We start from the raw sequence: 26,077 nt of genomic DNA, 5'->3' as shown, positions 1-26,077 counted from the left end.
AGAACTTGGCACCTGATGCCAGCCCCCTCATGCAGGATCCCACTTCATTGGTTAAAGGGCTAAACCTAAGGTTTAAACCGACTAACCGGGATTTTACATCCCTGCCAGGAATGCATCCACCCCAAATGGTGCGGGTTTCCTGTATTGTCTAAACCAGGGGTGGAAAACCGTTTTTGGGTTGGGGGCCACTGACCCAGAGAAAAATTGGTCAGGGGCCACACACAAGCGAGAAGCAAAGTGAGAAGCAAAGTGAGAAGCTGCTGACTGAGAAGGAGAAAGACGCTCCCCACGTTCCTCTTGCACACCAGAGCCTAGAGGGGCCCAGACAGTAGACTGTGTGCGCCAGCCCTGCGTGTGGGTGGTAGGGGGGCTGAAGTGCCAGCGCAGGCTCCCCAATGCTGAGCCTCGGGGGCCAGAGCCAGGCAAGCCAGGGGTTGTGGCTCATTCCTAAATAAACCAGTTAATTTTCAGTGATTCTTATGTGTAAAATGTATATGCCTCTTAGTAGAGGAAATTACTATAATGTATTATGGTATATATTTTTCAAATTAATCATAAGTGAATTGAGAGGAATGCAATTTTATATTTTTTCTGAAGGTTTTAATACGAAGGAGCAGCAGTCCAGCTGAACTAGATTTGAAAGAAGACTTGCAGCAGTCACATGGAAATCACAGAGAGAGAGAAATAAGTGAGTTTCAGGAAACCAAATACTTTTCCTAAGGAGTAGTAATTTGCTGTCCCATGTGCTAATTTGACAAATTACATATAGAATACTGATTGTTTTTAATCATGTTTTTTAAAATAAGATTTGTTTTTATTGTAGTACATTGCTTATGAGACTTAGTAATTCTTGCTTATTTTAGGTGAAAGTGTTAGCAGTGACATGTCCATTGGCTACAATAATGAAGTAGAGACCACCCTGGTTCCCTGGCAAACATGTGAAGAAGAACATGAAGTTACTATACCTACTGACATTTGTGTAGATGCAGATGCACATCATTGGCTGCAGCTTAGTCCTTCAGATGCTGCAAATTTAACAGGTACCAATGTTCATAGTGCAATAGATATTGTAGATTTTATTCATGAAATGATAGGATTTAGGAATATAAGAATGGCCTTACTGGGTCCAACCAAATGTCCCTCTAGTACAGTATCCTGTCTTCCAGAAATGGCCCATGCCAGATGCTCCGAGGGAGTGTACAGAATAGATAATTATGAAGTGATCCGTCCTGTTACTCTTTCCTATCGTCTTATCCATGCTAATTAACTCTCTCTGCATGCACTTTTTTCTATTTTCAAAAGTGTTTGCTTTAAAATAGATGAGAATTATTTGGCATTAAATGTAACCCTAATGGTGTAGCTTATCTTTAAGAAAAAATATTGTAAACTCTTAGTAATGCTTCATTTTCTTTATTTTGAATAATATTAACAAAACTGTGTGTACAGTACTAGTGTCTAGAAAGTTAACCCTTCCTCAGATAATATGCATTATCACTTTTTCACTTCATCATAATGATGTGTCTGTTTGATTCCCTAATGTAACACAACTCAACAGAACAAAATACACACACACATGCAAAAATGGAAGGCAGTGAAACAAAGCCAGTAAATACTATATATTGTATGTTATTAAATGAGGGACAGTCATGTAAGAACATGATAGTGAAATGAACGTCAGACATCATTAGTATCTCAAAGTGAAGGTCATCTCTTTAGGTTTCTTGTTTGTGCTCTGGTATCTTTCTTCTTGAGGTGACACAAGTAATTAGCTATTTTGTCAAGAGATACATTAGAAGTAGAAACAGCAATTCATCCACCCTCCACCCGATGAAACAGAAAAGTATTTTTTTCTGTAAGGCTATATGTGAAGTTAAGGGTAATGAGTATATTTGTGATATTCTATTCTTACTGGTTTCTAAATATTAAGAAAGTGGAGGAAGAGATCTGTACTTACAAGAATATCATCTTATGATTAAAAAACTGGGTCTACTATAGTTAAAATGATCAGAATTTAATGTCCAAATATTTAATAATCATAGAACACTAGAACTGGAAGGGACCTCAGCATGTAATCAAGTTCAGTCCCCTGCCCTCACGACAGGACCCAGTACCATCTAGACCATTTCTGATAGATGTCTATCTAACCTGCTCTTAAATATCTCCAGAGCTGGAGATTCCACAATCTCCGGAGGCAGCTTATTCCAGTGTTTAACCACCCTGGCAGTTAGGAACATTTTCCTAATGTCCAACCTAAACCTCCCTTGCTGCAGTTTAAGCCCATTGCTTCTTGTCCTATCCTCGGAGGCCAAGGAAAACAATTTTTTTCCCTCCTCCTTGTGACACCCTTTTAGATACCTGAAATCCGCTATCATGTCCCCTCTCAGTTTTCTCCTTTCCAAACTAAACAAGCCCAATTCTTTCAGTCTTCCTTTGTAGGTCATGTGCTCTAGACCTTTAATCATTCTTGTTGCTCTTCTCTGGAACTATTTTTATAAAATAATTTGATCAGGAACCTAAAGTAGAAAGGCAAATGTAGTAATAATATTGTTGTTGCCTACCAGAATGAGTGTTCCTAACTGTTTTTTGCATGTTGAGGGAGTTAGCCACGTTAAATATTAACTTGTGTCTTTCTGCCTTTTTTCCTTCCTGACGATCACGCACCACACTTTGACAACCACTGATGTAAGGGGCTGCATATGCCTAAATGTTTATTTGACATTTTATTTCTGACTTTTAGATGCCGATCATGTAGGAATTAAAGGAGTGACTGGATGAGGATAACTCATAATAGGAAATTCAAGAGGTTATTAAAAGGGCCAAAATTCGATGCCTCTCAGCGAGAAAAGATAATTCCTTAATTTGATAATGAGAAAAGTGTTGCTCTGAATGTAAATTTTGTATAGTGAATGCTGAAATTCATAGCTCAGAACTTTTCCCATAACTAGTACTCCCTTGTTTTATATAAATGACTGTTTTGTTGACCACAGAGAGACTACCCATTGCATTTATAACCAGTGTAAACATTTTTTTTAAAATTCTATAGACAGCAGCGAGTTCCTTGCTGATGACTGCAGTATAATTGCTGGTGGAAACCTCATAGGGTGGCATCCTGATTCAGCTGCTGTATTATGGAGGAGGATCTTCGGAATTCTTGGAGATGTGAACAATATCCAGTCTCCTAAAATCCATGCCAAAGTTTTTGGGTATCTCTATGAACTATGGTACAAACTGGCAAAGGTATTGTTTCCAAAGTGTGTTTATCATAATGTAAAGAGAATGATTTTGCATTTGCTATAAATTTCATTTACAGTATAAAAAAAGTTTATTAAGTAATAAAATACACTTTTTGTTAGAATATTTGAGCTGTTTCAACTGATCATGCTATTTTTTTTAGTGATACTATCATTTTAACTGTGAGATAATGAATAAAGTGTGCATAGAAAAATAAATAATGAAAAAGAATGTTTGAATTTTAGGAAGAACATCTAAGAAAAGACAATTCTGTGTAGTAACAAAAATAATTTGTTAATATATTCTGAAATTGTAAAATAGTAACATTGAAGCAATGAACTGAAAGTACAAAATAATCCACATGTTTTGGGAGTTACTGTAGATTTCCACAATACACACATTTTTCTGTTGAATTTGAGTTCATTGGAAAGTGTGTGTACACAAACATGCATGTGAGGGAGGGGGAAGTGAAAGAGAGGATAGGACTTCTAGTAGAGAACCTGGAAAGTAATAGGGGATTGTAAATAATACTCATTTGTATGTATTACGTATTATTTTATTAATCCTTTCCTTTTTATAAATCAGATAAGGGACAATCTTGCTATCAGTTTGGACAACCAGTCTACACCCTCTCCTCCTGTTTTAATTCCACCTCTCAGAATATTTGCATCATGGTTGTTCAAGGTAAATTAGTCTTAAATTGTGCATAGTGTTTGCTGCATATCAATATTGAATCACTTAGTGGGATTTTTATGGTGTTTCTTTCTGCAATCATTGTTCTAGATACCCTGGAAAAATATTTAGCATCCACCCTTTAGTTAAATGTTTATCTAGAACAGGGGTGGGCAAAATATGGCCTGTGGGCTAGATCCAGCCCAGCATGGCTCAGCAGGACCCTTGGGCAGATTCCCTGTCTGTCACAGCTCCACATGCCACTCAAAGCAGCTGGCTGCTAGGGGCCAGTGTGAATGTCTCTGCACAGCATGCCCCTTGGAGGAAAAGGGTCTCTGCGCACTGCCCCACCCCCAGCACAATTCTCCAATTGACCAGTCAAACTGACCAATTGGAGCTGCAGGTGCAGTGCTTGCAGGTGCCTGCAGCCTGTTGAGACTCACTGCCCCCCTACCTCCAAGGTGCATGTTGAATAGAAAACACATACTTGCCCCAGCAGCTGGCAACTTAAAATGTTATGCGAGGTCACATAAGCCAGGGAGTCTGCACAAGGGTCCTGCTGGGCTGCTGGCTAGGACTTACTACAGTAAGTACCTCCCAGCCAGAACCTGATCATGCATCTCACCCCCTCCCATACCCCAACCCTCTGCTCCTTTGACAGCCCCTCTCCCCTACACTCACATCCCCTCCTAGGCCCTGCATCCCAATCAGTGCTCCCTCTAAGACTTTCTATCCTTGAGTGGGTTGAATTTTCTTTTGGCGGGGGGAGGGGTTGATATTTCTTATGTGCAACACAAATATTGACGTAGAATATGCATAGTTAAACATTGTAAGCATAGCTCCTTGTTGTTTAATATGAAATCAAATAAAAAGACAATTAACACTACCGTTGGAATACATGTATTATTGTCCTTTTTAATAATTCAAGCTAGTAAACACACCAAAATGCATATTGCCAGCACATAGTTCAGCTTTCAGATGCAAACCACATCTGAGTCAACTAGAAATAGCCATGCTCCCCTTACAAATACTAATACTGTATTTACTGACACTAGAAAAGAGAGTAAAAGGCATTCTCTAAGGCTTATACAGTTTCTCTGGGGAATGTTTTAGGACCCATGCTATACAAGAAAAAGTGAAACAGAGACCTGTAAAAATAGATACAAGTTCTCCTGGTTTGAAACTTTCACCTTGTGTGACACCAACTCAGAGTAGAAGCCGCAGAGAAAATTAACACATGGTTTCAGGGTTTGTAGACAGTTCCATGTTTCAAAGAGCTTGCAGATAAGGGTTCATTCTACAAAACAACTAGCATCACACATATTACTTGCTACTTCTGACTCATAAGAGCCAGAAATCTACCACATAGCAAAAATCTTGCCTTAATGCAACACAATATACCATGTATTAATTAGTAATACAGGATTCAAAAAATAATAAATAATTAAGATCAGAATTTTAGATATCTGTAACACTCCAAAAACTTCTGTTAAAAGAATCCTTTTCTTTCTTATCTTAAGCCATTAACACCTATGTAAACTTTGTTTGAAATGTAATCATGTACATGTCCATGCACCCCCCTCCTATGTAGCCTTCTCTGCGGCTTCCCCCCAATTCAGCCAGAGAGGACTGCCATCTGGACTACAGCAAGTAAATCAGGACACCCCAAAATCCCCCTTGCCTCCACCTCACTGCACAGATGCAAGCACTTACCCTTACCCTTCCCCTTTCCTCTACCTACCCTTGTGTAATCTCCTCCCCACCACCCAGGCAGGGGGCTGGGATAAAATCCTGCTTCTCCGATTGAATTCACCAGCAGGCTAGGTAGGAGCTAGGACAAAACATACAGCATTAACAAATTATCCCCCACCTCACCCCTGGACACACAGCACAAACTCACTCTCCACTTCCACCTCACCCCAATGCTAGCACCCATCCATCTTCTTTTCCCCCCACCTATCCCATGCATTCAGGTTCCCCCCTCCCCCGCCCCTTCCTAGTCAAGGATGCTTAATGAAAGTGCAAACTCTTTCCCACTCCCACCTCCGGACAGTTAGTCCCTTTTTCCTCATCTCTCCAAACTCTCCAATCCCACAACTCTTTGGCCAGCCAGTTATTTCTTCCCTCCTTATTTCCCCTCCCTAACTGCTCTCTGAGCTCCTCCATTTCAAGTAGGCAGCTATGTTTGAAGCTACTCAGTGTCAGACGGCCACTTCCCCAACCAGTCAGCTGAGCTCCCTGCCTGTGAGCTCTGAGTCTCTGGGTGGGACTCATTAAACAGCTGTGCGGCCATGCAACTGCGCAGCTTACTGGGATCTAATTTTTTTCTCTCCTACTCCTGGTCACAACTAGGAACGTTAGCACGTAGTCATTTACCCGGTTAACCGACAAGCTTGGGCTCATCAGTTAATCCTAATGACTACTTTCACCCTCCTCCAAAGGATGGGAAGGCGGGAGTTAGCTCCCTATGTGTGCTGGCTCCTGCAGAGCCACCTCTCCTCCTCCCACTGCCTCTCACAGAGGCAGCATTGTGCAGGGGGAGGGTGCAGGTGGGAGCTGGTTCTTGGGGAAGCTGGATTAAAGCCAACTCCCTATGTGTACCAGCTCCCATGAAGCTGCCTGCCTTCTACATTGCTGTCTCTGACAGAGAAGCGGCAATGCGGGGTTGGGGGCAGAAGGGCCAGCGGGAGTCAGTACATGGGGGAAGCTGGCTTTCAAGCTGGCTCCCTGTGCGTACAGGTTCCCACAGAGCTGCCTGCTCCCCAGCTCCATGCTGCTACCTCTGTATCAAGACAGTGGGGGTGGGAGCAGGTAGGAGCCAGAGATCACAGGGAGCTGGCTTAAAAGCCAACTCCCTGTGAGCACCGGCTCCCACCTGCCCCCCCTACATGTAAACATGGAACCGATGAAAAATTTGGCAGTTACATGCTTACCAAAAACCACCTTTGCTAACATCCCTAGTCACTCACAACCCCTTCTTCCCCTATCCTTCATCCCAGATCTCGCACTGTCTCCATTAATATAATTGAAAAGTGCAGCCTCTGACCACTTACCAAAACTTTGGAATGCCCCCCTCCCATCAAAAAATATTACCCACCCCAGCCTAGAATAACTCTTCAGTATCCAAGACATTTGTTGGCACATATATATAAATTGGTTGCTATAAGTTATAAATATACCTTGCTGGAGATACAGATTTGAATGATTTAGTAACTAAAGAGATCTGTTAATAAAACTTCTGTACTTCTTTCAGGCAACAAGCTTGCCAAATGAATATAAAGAAGGCAAGCTTCAAGCATACAGGTTGATCTGTGCTATGATGACTAGGCGCCAAGATGTTTTGCCAAATTCTGATTTTCTAGTGCATTTTTACCTCGTGATGCACATTGGCCTAACTAGTGAAGATCAGGTAAAAGCTTGAATTTTCTTTTAAAAATAATTTATTTACATTTAATATGTTTACTACTGCACTTACACATTTGTACTACGTTGTTTTGATGCCAACGCCTGGATTAGTAATTCTGAAGCTTTGAAGTTATGGACTACATGAGAAATTCCAGAGGACTGGAAAAGTGCAAATATAGTACTAATCTATAAAAAGGGAAATAAGGCTAAAGAATTATAGACCAGTCAGCTTAACTTCTGTAACTTTTGTCAGACAATGGAGCAAATAATTAAGCAATCAGTTTGCAAAGATCTAGAAGATAATAAGTTGATATGTAATGGCAGAGATTTGTCAAGGTGAAAAAATATCAAACCAACCTGATAGTTTTTGTGATAGGGTAACAAGCCTTGTGAATGTAGGGAGGAGAGTGGTAGACTTGGTATATCTTTGTCTTCAGTAAAGCATTTGGTACTGTCTCGCATGACCCTCTCATTAACTAGGGAAATGCAATCTAGATGGAACTACTATAAGGTGCGTGCAAATCAGGGTTCACACTTATGCTAGAAGGGCATCATGCAGTGGTCCCCAACCATTTGGGGTTGCCGGGCACCAGGGGGTGGGGCCCCACCTTGCACACCCAGGGGCGGGGCCCCCCATAGCCGCATTCCCGGGGCCGGCGCTCTCCCCTCAAGCGCCGCGCGCCCGGGGCCAGCGCTCTCGAAGTGCTGCGCACCTGGCTCATCCTGCAAGCGCTGCGCGCCTGGGGCTGGCGCTGGTGCTCCCCCCCCAAGCACCGCGTGCCCAGGGCCTGCGCTCCCCCCATGCGCCGCGTGCCCAGAGCGTGGGCAGTCAATCCGCGGCGCCCCGAGGGCTGGCGCTCACCGTGCGCCCGGGGCCGGCTTCGGCACCACGCATGCACCACGTGCCCGGGGCCAGGCCAGCCCTGAGCACTTGGCGGGCGCAGACAAGTGCCCCCGCGGGCGCCATGACACCGTGTTGGGGACCACTGGCATAATGCATGGGGTCCCTCAAGGATCAGTTCTATGTCCATTCTGTTCAATATCTTAGGGTATGTCTATACTAGCTCGTTAATTTGAGCAAGGCAGGATAATTAGGGCAAGCGGAGTTGCAAATGAAGCCTGGGATTTAAATATCTCGGGCTTCATTTGCATGTTCCCGGGCGCTGCCATTTTTAAATCCCCCTTAGTCTGAACTCGGTGCCTGCGGCTACACGCGGCATGGAGTAAGTAGTTCGAATTAAAGATCCCAATTCGAACTACCATTACTCCTTGTGGAATGTCCAGCGCCCGGGAACATGCATATGAAGCCCGGGATATTTAAATCTGGCTTCATTTGCAACTCCACTTGCCCTGATTACCCTACCTAGCTCTAGCTAGTGTAGACGTACCCTTAATGATTTAGGTAATGGCATAGAAAGTAAGCTTATAAAATTTGCAGAGGATACCAAGCTGGGAGGGGTTGCAAGTGTTTTGGAGGATAGGATTAAAATTCAAAATAATCTGGACAAACTGGAGAAATTGTCTGAAGTTAACAGGATGAAATTCAGTAAGGGTAAATGCAAAGTACAGGCAGTCCCCGGGTTACGTCAATCCGACTTAAGTTGGACCCCTAGTTACGAATGGGGGAGAGAGGGAGCGCAGCTAGTGCGGGGTGCCTCCCCCACTGTCGCCGCCTCCGGCAGCGCGGTAGGCGCTTCCTCCCAGCAGACCAGGGAGACGCGGAGCTAGCGTCCCCCCCCCCCCCCCCCCCGCCCCCCCCACCCGCGTCCTCCATGGCGAGAAAAGCCGCTCCGCGTCTCCCTGGTCTGCTGGGGGGGGTGCAGCTAGTGCGACCTCCCTCCCCCCCCCCAGCAGACCAGGCTTTTCTCGCCGACGCCTGGGGTAGAGCAGCGGGAGCGCTGCTGGGTTGGTCCCACAATGCTGAAGTGCAACGCTACTGGACCAACCCAGCAGCACCCCAGCTGCTCTGCCTCAGGTGTCCGCAACTCAGCCGCTGCTGAAACTGACCAGCGGCTGACTACAGGAAGCCCGAGGCAGAGCTGCTCTGCTCCGGGCTTCCTGGAATCAGCTGCTGATCAGTTTCAGCAGCGGCTGACTTGGGGACACCTGGGGTAGAGCAGCTGGGGTGCTGCCGGGTTGGTCCCGCCGCGCCAAGGGTCAGCGCTACCAGACCAACCCAGCAGCACTCCAGCTGCTCTGCCCTAGGCATGTCCAATTCAGCCGCTGCTTTCTGGTCAGTTTCAACAGCAGCTGAATCTGGACGCCTGGGACAGAGCAGCTGGGGTGCTGCCGGATTGGTCCCTGGAGCGCCGTACCTCGGCGCTGCGGGGACCAACCTGGCAGCACCCCAGCTGCTCTACCCCAGGTGTCCCCAAGTCAGCTGCTGCTGAAACTGATCAGCGGCTGATTCCAGGAAGCCCGGGGCAAAGCAGCTCTGCCTCCGGCTTCCTGTAGTCAGCCGCTGGTCGGTTTCAGCAGCGGCTGAATCGGGGTCACCTGGGGTACAATATGTACCAGTTCCGACTTACGTACAAATTCAACTTAAGAACAAACCTACAATCCCTATCTTGTACGTAACCCAGGGACTTTCTGTACTCCATTTAGAAAGGAACAGTGAGTTGCATACATACAAAATGGGAAATAGCTGCCTGGGAAGGAGTGCTGCAGAAAGGGATCTGGAGGTTATAATGGACCACAAGTTAATATGAGTCAACAGTATGTCAGTGATGCAAAAAAAGCAAATATTCTTGGATGTATTAGTAAGATTTTGGGAAGCAAGACATGAGAAGTAATTCTTTCGCTCTGCTCCGTGCTGATTAGACCTCAGCCGGAATGTTGTACCCAGTTCTGGGCACCATATTTCAGAACAGGTGTGGACAAATTGGAGAAAGTCCAAAGAAGAGCAACAATAATAAGTAAAAATCCAGAAAACATGACCTATGAAGGAAAATTGAAAGAACTGGCTTTGTTTAGTGTGGAAAAGATAAGTCTGAAAGGGATAGGAAATGTAAAATTTTTCAAGTATATAAAAGGTTGTTAAAAGGAGGCAGAAGAATTATTCTTCTTTACCTGTGAGGATAGGACAAGAACAGCAAGGGAGAATTAAGTTGGATATTAGGAAAAACTTCCTAACTGTCAGAGTAGTTAAGCACTAGAATAAATTGCCTAGGGAGGCTGTAGAATCTCCATCATTTGAAGATTTTTAAGACCAGGTTCGACAAACACCTCTCAGAGATGATCTAGATAATACTTCAGCCGTGAATACAGGGGACTGGACTTGATGACATCTCGAAGTCCCTTCCAGTTCTAGTATTCTAAATTGTTCTCCCTGTTTGTGTATTGTATATTTGCCTCCTTTTCTGTTCTCTCAAATTTTGTTCTCTCCAGCTGGCAAACTTTCAAACTGCTGCAGGTTTGCCTGTTTCCTCAGTAAAAGAAATCGTTTTTCTTTGAGTAGTGTCCTTGTGGGTGCTGCACTTCAGTTGTGCACCTTACCTCTGTGTCTTTGGTGGGACAATTTGGTAGCAGTGCCCATTCGTCTCTCACTTGTGCCCAGTTTATCCTCATGCCCCGTTCAGAGGCTATCTAGGGCTGCATGGGCAAATTGCCCTCAGTTTCTTCTCAATCTCCTCCAGCAGAGTGGAATTTAGTTTGTGTTTTTCTTTTATTAATATTCCTAGCATATTAGATCTTAGCAACAGTAGTAGTGGTATGTTTATTACCTTATAGCTTAAGGGATGCTTATTCACATTTACTTATTTTTATTCTTTAAAAGAATACATTTTTGGTTTCTTCCCCCATATCAAGGGCCCTCACAAATTTTCTTCTGTCTGGAATGCTGCACTCAATAGGCTTAAAAGGTGCCTTTTTTGGCAACAGTCTCTGTTGCCCAGGGTATTTTTTGGGAGACTCATATTCTCAGCAAATTCAAGATCCATCGCTTCTTTTAAGGGAAGATCCTTTAAGAGCAGGGAACTAAAGTATTAGGTTTAAATGATGGAGCAAGCTTTAAGACTAGCTTCTGTCCCAGGTGCAGAGAAACCCCCTCTGTACAGAGACCCTCTACATCATCAGTGCCCTATTGACATCAAGATAATGGTGATGAGAACTTCCAAGGGAAAGATGGCACTGAAACCTTGGTCTCTGACACTGTCTGTGAGTAAGATACTGACAACTGTGGAGAAGATCCCAAGAGCTTTTAAGGTTAAAGAGGACGATAAGAGGAGGAGAGCAGAGAGTTCCTCCTCAAAGACAACTTGATTACTTCAGGCCCCAAAGGGGAGTGCTGATGAAGGTCTTAGAATTTCAGGCACTATGAAAGATGTCAACTAAGACTAATATGACAAAGAGGGCAGTTTCAGTAGAATATGTGATCCCCTCATTGACAGGGCTTCAGACAATGGCATCCAGAACATTATCATTCTCTGTAGAAAGTTCTTTTGTGCCCCCAATACTGCAGAAATTTTGGTACCCAAAAGATCTAGACAATGGTCGATCCTGCTGTGAGAGCAGGGGACTGGACTCGATGACCTTTCAAGGTCCCTTCCTGTTCTAGTATTCTATGATTCTATGATCTTATGGTACTGAATAGGAATGTAATAGTGTAGTTGATTAACTGATAAGCAAAAGCTTATAGGTTAATGCTATAGACTACATGCATTCTTCCCTCCTCCCCCCGCCAGTACATTTTTAGCAGGCTGGCCAGCAGCTCTGGCTCACACTGGGTTTGGGACCTCCCACTCTGTGGCTCTGCATTTAAAGTGTATTAGGAGCTGACTGGACATGCAGCCTAGCTCAGTTCTGGCTTATGCAGGGTCTGGGAGCTCAGACCCTCACCCCAGACAGGGGCTGCTACCACCCCATGCTACTGCCTCTTTATCAAAGGCAGCAGCATAGGGCGACAGGCAGCTGGTCCACAAGGGGAGACGGTTTTTAAACTGGCTCTCCTCACAGACCAGCTCCTGCCTGGCAGCTCAGAGTGGTAGGGAGCTCCTTGGGAGTGAGGCCAAAGCGCACTGACTGCCAGCCCCACAACTGGGGACTATCGTACAGTCAACTAACTGATAAGAATTCATGAGGTTAATCAACTATTCAGTTAACCAATATTTAAAATTCCTAGTACTGAATGGGCCTGAGTTACCACAACTTGGTACCAAGGCCTGCTGGATCACCAACTGCTCGTATTTCTGTGAAACCTGAGTCTTCCACAACTTCTGTTATCCATGATGAGGGGTTGTCATCTATGATACATTATATGGAGGAGCATTCTGACCCAGACCCTCAATTTTCTGTTCGAGGCTTTCCAATTTATTCCAGGACACTTTATTTCTCAGTACAGATGCAGCAAAGGCAGGAGAAGTCTCCTGGCTTCTAACACGTAAGATGGCCATTGTTCAACACTTGTCCCTATGTCTTATGGTCCATCTTATTGGCCTTAGTGACGTTCATGAGCAATGTACTACCAGCGGTTTTGGGGGATCCTGACTGAGTCTCATAAGGAACACAGAAGACTTCATTTCCTGGAACTGTCCATCCCTCCACTTCACTTTGGTTGCTTTGGTGCCAGAGTTCAGTCAGTCCTCCCAGGTTCTCCCATTGTTGTTGGCTCCTATATTTCTGGCATCAGTGGACATTGTCACGCCTGTGGGTTCTTTGGCTCTTCAATATGTGTCAGCATCTACTTTGGCCCCATTGGCAGGCATGGATTTATTGGCGATACTGACTCCATTTTCATCATTGGTAGCTCTGGTGCCAACAACTCCAGCACTGAGTGTTTCAGCACCATCCGCTCCAATGCCGACAACCCCTCCTTTTCTATTTTATGAGAAACAATCAAATTCCATGCATATCCCATTGTCTTGGCACAACCAAACCCTTACCTTGCTTTAAGTTATCGTTGAGAGGAAGCTGAATACCAAATTGGTGGTCCTAGCTCTTAGGAGCAGTTCTTAAACAAATGGATGTATTGATGGAGAGACAGAAGCACTTTTCTAAAATATATAGTAGATCTTTTTATTGACTTTGTCACAAAAAGAGGGAGAGTGCTAATAAAATTGCTGATAACACTTAAGTTGGAAGCTATCACAAGTACAGAGGAGGATCAGAATACCATACAACCGTGGTCCCCAACACGGTGCCCGCGGGCGCTATGGCGCCCGCGGGGGCATTTCCATCCGCCCGCCAGGTGCTCGGGGCTGGCCTAGCTCCGGGCGCATGGCGGGGGGAGCGCCGGCCCCGGGCGCGCGGCGCATGGCGGGGGGAGCGCCGGGCGCGCGGTGCTGGCGGCGGGGAGCGCCGGGTGTGCGGCGCTGGCAGGGGGAGCGCTGGGCGTGCGGCGCATGGCGGGGGGAGCGCCGGCCCCGGGCGCACGGCGCATGGCGGGGGGAGCGCCGGCCCCGGGTGCACGGCGCATGGCGGGGGGAGCGCCGGCCCCAGGCGCGCGGTGCTTGGCGGGGGGAGCGCCGGCCCCGGGCATGTGGCTATGGGGGGGGGCCGCCCCGGGGCGCAAGTGTCCCCGCCCCCTGGCGCCCGGCGGGCGAACGGCCATGCCCCCTGGCGCCCGACAACCTCGAAAGGTTGGGGACCACTGCCATACAAGAATATCCAGATAACCTTGTAAATTGAAGTACTAGAAATGGTATGGAATTTAGTCATGCGAAATGCAGAGTCAAGCATTTCGGGACTACTGACAAGAATTTTTGCTATAAAATGAGGGCATATCACTTGGAGGTAACTGAACAAAAACATGTGGGTCCATTGGTTGATCATAGGATTACTATGAGCCTCTAATGTGATTCTGCTTACTTTCATGGCTTGCATGAATGCAATTTCTAGCTTCTGTGTTAAATCTTGGTGAAAAATTGAGCAATACCTCAGTGGGAAATCAGGAAATGAGTGACTTAAGGAAATTATTGATTAATGTGAGGAACAGATAGCTAGAGCCCTGCATGAATAAAAAAATTGGTATTTGCATCCACATCCTTATCTGCAAAAATGAGTCACGGATATCTTCATCCACATCTGCGGATGCAGGTACCTGCGGATATAATGCATATATCCATGGATTTGCGGGGCTTTCCTGATATCAGAAAGAGGTCTGCTCTTAAAATAATTTTCTGTTTTCACGCAAATGTACATTGTCAAAAAACTACAGGAAGGAAGATATTTTAAACAAAATGGAATATTTCTAAAAATTGCCTTCCATGTTTTTTTATGAGGGTATCAATAAATCTTCTAAAAATGTATTCATGTGGTGGCAGTTCATGGGGACAGAGCCTTTTCACTACACCTATCATTGAAAGATGTTATTCCACAGGAATGTGAGAATCCTGACAAGGAAAAATGTTACACAAAGTTCAGGAGCCTAAAGATGACACATCTGATTTTCCAGGATAAAATGTCAAAAAGATGTTGCTGAGTATCAAAACATTTATTTAAAGCAGGTTTAGCTGCACATAGTTGATGCTGTGGAATAGAATTTTCCTTGCCACGATTATTAAAATTTTAAAGGGATATATACACAAAGATTTTTGTGGTGTCATGAATACAAATATCTAAATTAATTTTTTTATTGCAATTAGTAGACACATTAAATCTTCTAGCAAACACCAAAAATGGAAACTGATGCGTCTTGTACTAGCCAAATGGAAAGCTAATACAGGTCCAGTTTCTTCAGAATGTTTAAAAGTAAGGATGTTAAGTATTGAGTAAATGACAAATTGTGTACTCAGTATAATTTGTATTGAGTACACAATTAGTTGATAAGGGGCCACTGTGGCTCTGCAGTTTAAATGTAGTAGGAACTGGTGTGCAGGCAGCCTGGCTCCTACTATATTTAAACTGCAAAGCCACAGCGGGAGTAGGTCTGAGACCCAGCCCAAGCCGGGACTTCCTTAGTCCCAGCTCACATTGGGTGCCATGCTGTGCCACTGCCTTTTATATGTAGTAAGAGCTAGCCCGGTATGTTTAGATTTCTTTATCTCAGTGTTGGTAGTAATGACTGCTATATTAATTTAAATGTCTTGTATATTTCGTCTTGTCATTGCAATTTTTGTTTTGTATTTCTTAAAATCAGTGATAAAATTTAAAATGAAGTACTCACTGCCGTGTACTCTAAACATAAACTGCTCTTGTTTCTCTTTAACTGTAACTTACTACTACAAAGTTGAATTTTACTGGCATTTTACAGCCAGTGAACCTACAGCCACAACACTTTCATCTTGGAATAGCATTTAATTTAATTGTTATATACAAATATATATCATCAATATATTTTACAATCTAGAATTTAAATTCGGTCAAGGTGTAAAGACTGCATAGTGAATGCAGACTCTGAGTTATAAACCACTCCAAAGTTTTTCAGTTTTGTCACATGATAACACTGTCCTTTGTTCTGTCGAGGCTTGCTGATTTTTGCCTCTTGGTGGCACACTTGACTGCAAGTTTCCTGTCATGTTATAGTGCCTTGATTTTTGTCAACTTTTAAATTATCTGAAAAGCAGCTCGGAGAAACCATTTTTTTCCTTTAGATTTTCCAAACCCATGAATAAATGCATTTGTTCTGAGTATTACTACATTTTATTTAGCTGAAAGTCAGCACTGTGATTAATATCAAGCTGCTAGATCATAACTCAAATCTGTTTCATAAACTGAGAATAAAATTTGCTATAGGTAAACATGTAAGAATATTTATAAAGAAGGTGGTTATATTAGCCAAAATTAGCTGACTTGATTTGAGAAAACTTCATTTTTCAACTGGAAAAATTATAGTACTCAGCGAGTATATTTTGTACCAATTGGGGTATAACATTATGACCTGACATGAAAGTACTCAATCTTAATGCCTATTGTTCAACAACTACGGTATAGTGCATTAGACATCTGTGTAAACTTTTGGTGACATGAAACTATGTATTTCATAATTTGCTACCTATTGATATATTTGTATAATGGAATAAGTTAACATCTGACATATATTACATAGCATAAGAAGACCCTTAGTACTTAATGTTATCTACAGAATTCATCCCTTGCTTCAGAAATATAGACCAGAATATAAACATTCATTTAAAAAAAAAAGTTCCTGTCCCTTATGGAAAACCTCCCAAAGAAGTGGATACAAATGTATATAGTGATATTTGTTTGAGTCTGCACACAGCCTGAAACAGTAGCTTAGACAAATATAAATGACTCCATTAGCACAGTAGGGTATTAAATTTGAGATCTAATTATGCAAATTGCATCATCAGTCTTGTTAACTATCTGATCATTTTACCATTTAGCTAATGCTGAAGTTATCACACACATTCAAATATTTACCATAGCTGCTTTGGTGGCAGAAGCCACAACAGTCCCTTGTCTATCTGCCAAAGCTTCTGATTTCCTCTGACACATTCGCTTTGCATTGTTGTGGACTTTCAGTGCAGAAATCTACAGCACACTCTAAATTTAAAATGTACCATTAGAACACTATGTAATTTAACATCATATTTAAATAAGGGTGATGTCATCTTTATTTTCTTGTTTGTTTCTATATTTAATGTAAAAACCTCCTAAATTTTCAAATTTATCTTAAGTTGCCCCAAATCAACTGCAATGGTGTATGGCTTCTCAGGGAACTAAATGATGCCTTAAACAAATTACTGTGCAGAACCAACACAGCTTATAACTACTAATGCAGATACTGATAAAACACACCTCAGTGGTATTTAATAGATTTGTTTAAATAAATACTTAATAATTTTATATTAGAAGATTTACCTGGTGTTGCTCGGGTCCTTAACTCAAATACATTTTATTTGTCTTCATTTAATTCATTGGTCTGGGGATGAAGGGTGCAGTATGCAAGCTACCCCAGTCCTCTCTCACCACAGCAGCTTGGTGCCAGGTGAAAAGCACCTGTCCATGGCCACTGTAGCAGGCATAGCCATAGGAGGGGAGCATGTCTCATGGCTGAGGGCAGACAGACACACAGACAGACAAACTCTTTGAAATATAAATGGACAGACAAACACATATTTCTAAAATATATTGAAGATCACTGTTACTTAATATTTATATTACAGTAGCATATACAAGCTCCAATCATAGATCCAGGGTCTCTCTGTAGTGGGCATTGTACAGACACATACAAAAAGGACAGTCCTTAGCTCCAGGTCTTTACAATCTAAGTAAATATTGTGAATAATAATCACATCCACATATGGTTGGGAAGTGTGACTGGGCAAAAGACTTCAAAGCTCACAGTAAAGGGAGCACACAACTATATTGGCCTTTTGCAGACTTGTCAACAGCAGTTCTGGGCCCAGAGCAAAATAATCAGTGGGTGCCTATGCGTGCACAAGCTGAGCCCATGCAGAGGTGGTCCACCTGACATTTTGGTGGTGTTTCACCTGTGCTGGCTGGTGCCTAGCAAGCTTCTGGTTGCACTGCTGGGTGCACTCTTCTGACATAGCCAGGTTTCCACATGCCTGCATAGCCGACTTCACCACTGCTGGTACCACTCCACGTGCATCTAGGAGCCTGGTCAATTTAAAAGGGCCCGGGGCTGCTGGCTCCCACAGCCACTCATAGGTGTTGGAACTAGAAGTGTTGGGATGATACAGCACCCCCTGACTTGAAGTAGTTTCCATTATATGCAAGATTCATAGTTTGGTTTGGTGGCTTACAGCACCTCCACTAGGCAAATTGTTCTAGCACCCCACAGTGGCCAATGGCCACCGAGCCTGTTTAAGTCACCCAAGCCCCTGGCAGATGTCCTCCTCTTCTCTCCCCCCGCCCCTTTCCTGTCAGCATGCCTCACTATTTGAGTTTGTTTTTATATGGTTATATACTTAAGTTGAAAACAAACAAACAAAAAAAACTAAAGCCCAGGGGCCTTTTAATTGAAATGTGATATCAAGAGTTTCTTCGTTCCACTTGCCCGTTGACACCGGTAGAAACCTTTTCTGAAAAGTTTCATTATTTAAAAAGAAAAATTCACAAGCCTTGTACCATATGAAAGCCAGTTGTTGAAGAGTTATTCACATCGCTGACATGATTTTCATTATGACAAAGATTTGACAGCTTTCATGCAGAAAAGAAATCATGCGAAGTATTAGCAAGAAGATACTAGTTGAACAACTAACACGGTTGGGTTCATTTCAATGCACAGGCACCCAAATACGTATGCATCTTTATCTGCATATTGTATATATCTGGATAACTGCATATAGGGTACTTTTACATTGGTAAGGATAATACTTCATTGCTAAAGCACATGTTGTCTTTGTTTATCACTTTATTTCTCATACAAATCTTGTCAGACTGGCCAAGACAGCACTCCTTATTGAAGGCTGAATTTCTGCAAAACTCAAATTTTTCTTCTAGATGTTGTTAATTTTTATAGTGCTAGAAGAGGAATAAAACTAAAAAATGTCATTTTGACTTAAGTTCATACAGAAATACAATATAATTAATGGCAAACGTGACCTAACATTTCAAGCTTGCCAGAAATGTTTATATCCTCTCTTGAGGTGTGTAAAAGAACAGTATAAGTGAGTATTTTATGCAAAGCTCCCAAGGGCATTTAGAGCTGAAGATTTAGCAATTAGCTAAGAGTGAAAGAAAGATAGTGATGTAACTAAGATGCCTGTAATTTGTCCATACCTGCTTTTAATAACAAATGTCCCTGTACGAAAACATGAATAATCATATGCAACAATTGCATCACCTTTTTTTCAGACTAGAGAAATCATTTTGTATAGTGGAAATTTAAAAATTAGTCATACAGTGTGGGAAAACCCTCTCACCTTATATTTTTAAATTTTTCATATACAGATAAAAACACTTTGGGTTGATATGCCATCATACTTCACATTTATGCTGAACTTCTCTTTTGTAAGCCTAAAGAAAGGGAAGGAGGAATTGTTTTGTTTGAATTATTTATGATTCTATATGTGTACCGAGAGCAAATTGCAGAAAGGAGAACTCAGCTAGAAGTTCCCAGAAAATTCCAGAATAAGCATATGTATGGTAGTTTCTAAGAGAGCTGAGCAAATAATATTTGGGTTTTTTTTGTGGGTTTTTTTTAGGGTTTTTTTGGGTGGCGAGGGGGGCTGAACTTAAAAAAAAGTTCAGTCTGTTTCAAACAAAACATTTATAGGGGTTTTTTTTGGGGGGAGGGGTTGCAATTTTTCATCAAATTGAAAAAAATTATGTTGAACTGACCACAAAATTTTTTGAATGAGACATGATTTTCCTTTGTAGAAACTCTTAGCTAGATACTCTCAAATCATTAATTTTCGTTTTTGATGCTAAAAATGCATTTTTTCAGTGGAAAAAACAGTTCATTTAAAAACATTAGATAAGGTCTAGTTACTAACCATGATCAGTATTTTTGGTGAAGCTGTACAGAAAGCCCCTATTATGGGCAGATAGTTATGCATGTTTTACACAGCCACAACTTGAGAGTTCAGGGATGAGGAAGAGCTTCGAAATATAGTTCTTGAAAGTCCCAATGGACTCATTATGGCAGAAGAGAGGTCAAAACTTGCAACGTTCATTGAAAAGGCAAAAATTCCTGTCTGGCCACACAAGCTGAGGAGAGAGAATTACCTATTAAAAGTGAATAATAAAACACTTGGAAGATCATGATTTGAGAGTGTCTAGCTGAGAGTTTCTACAAAGGAAAATCATGTCTCATTACTCTATTAGAATTTTTGAACTTTGTCAGTAAAGTAGGGGATAAAGGAGAACCAATGAAGATCATTTAGACTTTCAAAAGGTCTTTGACAAGCTCAGGAAAAGACAGGTATTCAATATTTTGTTTAGTCCATATTGGTCAGTGTGTGACTCTGTGGCTTATTTATTATATATTCAAATCCTGTTCTGAACACAGAATTATTAATTTATTGATAGCTTTTCTGTGGGGCTTATATTATCTGAATGCTTCACAAACATTAATGCATTTATTTTCACAATCTGTGTGAAGTGAAGTGATGGTATTATCCCCATTTTACAGTGGCTCTCGATTCTAATTTCTTCCCCATGCAGTTTTGTGTTGAAGCATGCTCAGTGCAGATTGATGCTTCAAAGAATTTAGCTGCTAAACTGTCTTCTACTGAGCATGTGTGAATTGGGATTTCTCAGTCTTATATTTTAGTGAAATTTGAGCCTTTTTTTCATGCAGCAAAAGTCACATCTCTGAGACTGGGACTCATTTTTTCCTTTTCAAATTTCAAGTCACTGCTGTAAAGTGTGGAGGCCTTAGTGCTTCTTCACAATATGGTTGTAAGTAGTTTTTTAAATCTTGGGCAACATATTTTCTCCTTATCTGATTCAACAACAGCCGGACAACTTTTGCTGAAATTCTCCTTTCCCTCTGTCCCTAAACTGAATCTGAGGCATACACTCACCATGGAAAATTTAAGCCCCAACAGTTAGTTTGGAAAGTTATGAGGAAATGAACAATCATATAAATGACACTCACATCTCTTCCTATAAAAATGCAGAAAGGGAAATGAGCAGCGACATTCCAAAATTCACAGTTGATGCAAAGTTCTTTTAAGTTGGTTAAAACCAGAGTACTCTGAGGAACTCCAGAAAGACCTACCCAAGCCAGGTGAATGGGCAACATAATAGCAAATGAAGTTCACTCTTGAAAAGATAATTAGAATGCATATAAGGAATGGGATAGAGAATAATATCAGTTACAATGACATTGTAAAACTCCAGTGATATGGACACCCTTATCTGGATGATGTGCACATTACTGGTCATCCTGTCACGGGCAGGATATTGAATGGTTAAAGAGATTTAGAAAATGGTGATGAGAATGATCAAATGCCTAGGGGGAAAACTCTCATATGCGGGGAGAACTGAAAGATTGGGATTGTTTATTTTTGTGAGGAAATTGAGGGGAATGTTTATTTTTATATATACAGGCAGTCCCCGGGTTACGTACAAGATAGGGACTGTAGGTTTGTTCTTAAGTTGAATCTGTATGTAAGTCGGAACTGGCGTCCAGATTCAGACACTGCTGAAACTGACCGCCAGTTCTGACTTACATACAGAATCAACTTAAGAACCCCAGGCGTCCCCAAGTCAGCTGCTGCTGAAACTGATCAGCAGCTGATTCCAGGAAGCCCGGGGCAGAGCAACTCTGCCTGGGGCTTCCTGTAGTCAGCGCTGGTCAGTTTCAGCAGAAGCTGACTTGGGGACGCCTGGGGCAGAGCAGCTGGGGTGCTGCTGGGTTGCTCCAGTAGCGCCGCTCCTCGGTGCTACTGGACCAACCCAGCAGCACCCCATCTGCTCTGCCCCAGGCGTCCTGATTCAGCCGCTGCTGAAACTGACCAGCAGCGGCTGAATCAGGACCTGGGGCAGAGCAGCTGGGGTGCTGCCGGGTTGGTCCAGTAGTGCCCAGAGCGGGCACTGCAGGACCAATCGGCAGCGCCCCAGCTGCTCTGCCCCAGAGTCCAAAACAAAAGCCTGGTCTGCTGGGGGGGGGAGCACATTAGCTGCGCCCTCCCCCCAGCAGACCAGGGACACGGGGAGCAGAGCCGCAGGGGCAGCGGGGTTCCGCGCCTCTGAGGCTTTGCCAGAGCAAAGCCTCAGAGGCGCGGGGAACCGCCGCTGCTGCCGCTTCAGTCTGGGTGCCTGTGGTCTGCTGGGGACGGTCCCCAGCAGACCACAGGCACCCAGACTGAAGCCGCAGCCGCGGGGGGGTCCCCGCGCCTCTGAGGCTTTGCCAGAGCACCAGGGGCACCGGAGCAGCTTACGAACGGGGCACCGGAGCAGCTTACGAACGGGGCTTTCGAACGGAGCAGCTTACGAACGGAGCAGCTTACGACCAGGGGCACCGGAGCAGCTTACGAATGGGGCTTTCTCGCCCCGACCTCCGGGGCGAGAAAGCCCCGTTTGTAAGTGCGGATCCGACGTAAGTCGGATCCGCGTAAGTCGGGGACTGCCTGTATAGATATAGATATATAAACTAGAATACCTGGCGTTGCTTGACTCCTTAATTAAATTAATTTTTGTTTTTTGGGAAATAAAATGAAAATGTACATGCTTCATTTAAATCATTGCTCTGGGTCTGGGTATGAGGGGTTCAATATACAGGCTGTCCTGGGGGGAAAGGACTTTCCCAGCCCTCTTTCACCTCAGCAGCTTGGGGCTAAGTGAGAAGGACCTCCCCATTGCCGCTGCAGCTCCAGTGGGCACAGCCATGGAGAGTTGCATGTCTCCCAGCTAGAGTAGATCCAGGTTTGTCTGCCCCCTGTGCTCCCCAGACAAAATGAGGAATGCAGCAAATTGAGCACTTTCCCCTCGCTCCCTGACAAAGGTAAACAGCCAGCAATGTCCCAGTACAGATGGGGGGGCAGCTTCAACCCTTCCCCTCCCTTCCTAAAGACTCAGGGCTGGGGCAGTTCTGTCTCTCTTCTATATATATATATTTTTAGAAGCAATTCCATTCCAGGCATATTCCATTATCCTGGCACAACCAAACCCTTACTTTGCTTTAAGTTATGTTAAGAGGAAGCTGCCGACCAAATTTGGTGATTCTTGCTCTAACCATTTAGGACGAATTCTTGAACAAATTGACGGACAGACTGACAAACTCCCTTAAATATATAGTAGATAATGAATTTTATACAGATGTTAGATTTGGAAGTTCTATATTTTGTGTGTTTAATGCACAAAAAAGACAGTCCATGAAATTAAATAGTGATAAATTAGTAACTAATGAAAGGAAATATTTTTTCCACGTGACATGTAATTAGACCATGAAACTCAGACAAAGGATGTTATTGAGGTAAAATCTTGGCAAGATCAAAAAACAGATTGGATGCTAAAACAGATAACAAGAACATATGGATTTATAATTTATTACAGAAATTTTGGAATTAATATTAAATTACATGCTTCAGAGTCAAACTGATCCCAAATTACAGAAATTAGGATAAGACTTAATGTGGGGAAAGATCATCCTGTATCTGCCTGCTGCTGGATGGTTCTTCCTTCCACTGAGGCATCTAATGTGGGCCACAATCAAAAACTGGATAATTGATCGGGTCTGATCCACTGTGGGTATTTCCATGTTCCTATTAGCAAAGGACAGGATACTATTAGCTAGAAGAAGTCACCAGACACTTGTTGACAAGATAGATGTGGGAGGATTAGGGATGTAAAATCCTGATTAATCAGTTAATGGGTTAAACCTTAGCTATAAGCAGTTAATCGATTAAGTGAGATGCTGCTCCCACTTGCCCTTGTGCAGGGCTGCCGCTGCCAGCCTCCCTGTCCTTAGGACTGCTGCTGCCACCCCCCATGCACAGGGAGGGGCCAGCTTCTGCTCTCCTCTCCACCCTCCTCCCCGCACTTGGGGCTGCTGGCTACTGCTGGTGGCATCTGTAAGCATGGGTAGACCAGCTTTTGCTCCATTCTCCCCTCCACCTGCAGTGGGCCACTCCTGGGCATTAGCTAACCAGTACCTGATAAACCTATCTGGTTAACCAGTTACCCATTCACATTCCTAGTTAGAATTTCAGTTGAATGAAAAACATCCCAGTCTCCTTTCAGGTGCTCAAGAATCCAGGTGAGACACTACCTTTTAGGCCACATTACAAAGAGAAAAATGACCTCTGAAAGATCAGAAGAGAAAACATGCTGTGTGTGCACTAATGTATAGTTCTTCTTTGAGTGATGTCCCCATGGGTGCTCCACTATTGGTGTCGGTCTCATCCCGATGCAGTTCAGAGACTTTTACAGCAGTGTCCAGCTGGGCTGCACATGTGCAAGAGGTGCATGTCATTCCTGCCTTTGAAGTTATTGTGCTCAGTTCGACTCCTCTCAGTTCCTTCTTCGCCACCATTGGCTGAGAATGGAGTTCCAACCTCTCTTCTTCTCCTGTCACTGCTGTAAAGAAATTTTAGTTAGAGTAGCTTTACCTTACCTTGTTTTCTCTTTTTATTAACCAGTTAATAGTTTTAAAAAAAAAAGAAGAGACCATTATTTTTACTTCAATTTCGTATATAGTTAGTGTGACTATTAGGTTTACTGCTGCATAACTCCTCAGTGTCAAGCCTCGGCGAACTACAGCCTGCCAGCTGATACAGTGCTGGGCTCTTCCAGCTTCAAAAATGTGAAAAATGCTGCAACTCTATGCCAGTGTCTGACGGCCATACTGAATGTATATGCTGTCTGGGCAAGACACATATTACCCAGCAATGTGTTCATTACCATAGTCTTATGGCGAGAGCCCGCAAGGATAGAGAGCTCAGAATATGAATGCTGCTATCTGGTAAAGCACTAGACCCTCACATGGATAAATGACTCTGATGTGATTCCCCTCAGGGGAAACTCTCAAGCTCTCCGCCACAGAGGTGCGCTCAAAACCGAAACCTTCAACAGCCCGCTTCCTCCCACTGCAGATTAGCAAGGGAGATGAACCATGCACCTCAGGCTCCTCTCTAAGAGGCTCAAAACCGCAGTCTAAACAGTCTATGAAGCTGGCTCCCCAGCCACCAAAAAGGGCACCTATCAAAAGCCCTGAAACAATAAAGTCACCGCCAGCACCTGTGAGCCTCAGGCACGGCGTTCGCATCCAGCACTAGGGAAAGATGATGAATTCCACCCACCCTCCAACTGCACAGCCTCGCAGTTTCCTATGTCTCCAATGGCACTGATGCCTCCACTGCTGGCACCGGGTGACTTGGTACCTCATAATAGAACTCATAGAACAGCAAACCGCCGCTGCTTCACAAAGTGAGGCAAGATGCACGCCGCATCAGTAACTGACAGGGGATCAAGAATTAGATCACCACACGAGTCTTTGGCATGTCATCACTCTCGTTCCTCCTCATCAATAAGGAGGTTTCCTCCCTCGCCATACTCACCTACTTTATCGCAATATAATGGCTACCAGGGGGATGCAAGGAGTGTTTTCTCCTCACAACATTCATCCCCAGAGAGAGCACATGCATCATATGGGGCACACAGACTATAGCACTGCCAGTACCCTCTGTGTCATACTATCCTCAGCATACTATCCTCAGCATCATAGTCGCTGTTCCCCCTATTGTTATTGGGCACCATGACCGCTCCAGTGGCCCTCCCACACCCAAACAAATATCACTCCCTCCAACAGACGGTCAGATTGTGGATGAGGATGGGCAGATTGTGGATGACCCAACCATCCAACAACTGGAGATGCCACACAATGATAACTCGTCTTCTGCAGCTGATGAAGCAGTTATCCCATAGGATCCCTCTCCTAGTGATGACCTAAAACAGTTTCAAGATCTATTCAAAAGGGTTGTTGTCAGTCAGGAGGTTGTGCTATCAGAAGTACAGGAAAAGTAGCACACGCTTTTAAAGAACCTCCAGCCCTCCACAAAATCCAAAATTGAAGCAATATTGGAAGTAGCAGATGAAGTATGGCAAACACCAGCCACAGCCCCCCCAACCAACAGAAGAGCTGATAGAAAATACTTTGTTCCATCAAAAGGCATGGACTTTTTATTCTTACACCCTCAACCCAACTCTCTAGTAGTTGATGCTGCAAATTGAAGGTCTAAAAACCCTCAATACAAAACAAATACACAAGACAAAGTCCATAAATGCCTGGACTTGACTGGGAAGAAAATGTGTGCTCTTCAGCCCTTCAGCTTCACATAGCTAATTACACAGCCCTACTCACAAATCAAGACTTTGACAACTATGCAAACTTAACAGAACTCATGCAACACCTCCCGGGTGATGAGACACCGATCTTGAAAGCCATCATCAAAGA

General features: G+C 43.6%; 1 protein-coding gene across 5 annotated transcripts in view; it reads left to right on the top strand.

Annotated features, from left to right (window-relative positions):
- RALGAPA2 (Ral GTPase activating protein catalytic subunit alpha 2) overlaps positions 1–26,077 on the top strand; it is a 379,885-nt gene that overhangs the window by 150,056 nt on the left and 203,752 nt on the right. For all 5 annotated transcript variants that reach the window (XR_012903061.2, XM_075925792.2, XM_089777560.1 and 2 more), the window contains 5 exons: positions 598–688; positions 864–1,040; positions 3,044–3,237; positions 3,817–3,915; positions 7,157–7,312. Coding sequence is in view for 4 of the 5 variants with exons in the window: in XM_075925792.2 (XP_075781907.2) it covers positions 598–688; positions 864–1,040; positions 3,044–3,237; positions 3,817–3,915; positions 7,157–7,312 (717 nt within the window). In the remaining variant the exon portion in view is untranslated. The remainder of the gene's footprint in view (positions 1–597; positions 689–863; positions 1,041–3,043; positions 3,238–3,816; positions 3,916–7,156; positions 7,313–26,077) is intronic.

This window comes from Pelodiscus sinensis, chromosome 3 (genome assembly GCF_052426305.1).
Source record: "Pelodiscus sinensis isolate ZL-2025 chromosome 3, ASM5242630v1, whole genome shotgun sequence".
NCBI lineage: Eukaryota > Metazoa > Chordata > Testudines > Trionychidae > Pelodiscus > Pelodiscus sinensis.
Note: the sequence above shows the minus strand (reverse complement) of the source record. Positions and strands in the feature narration are given on the sequence as shown.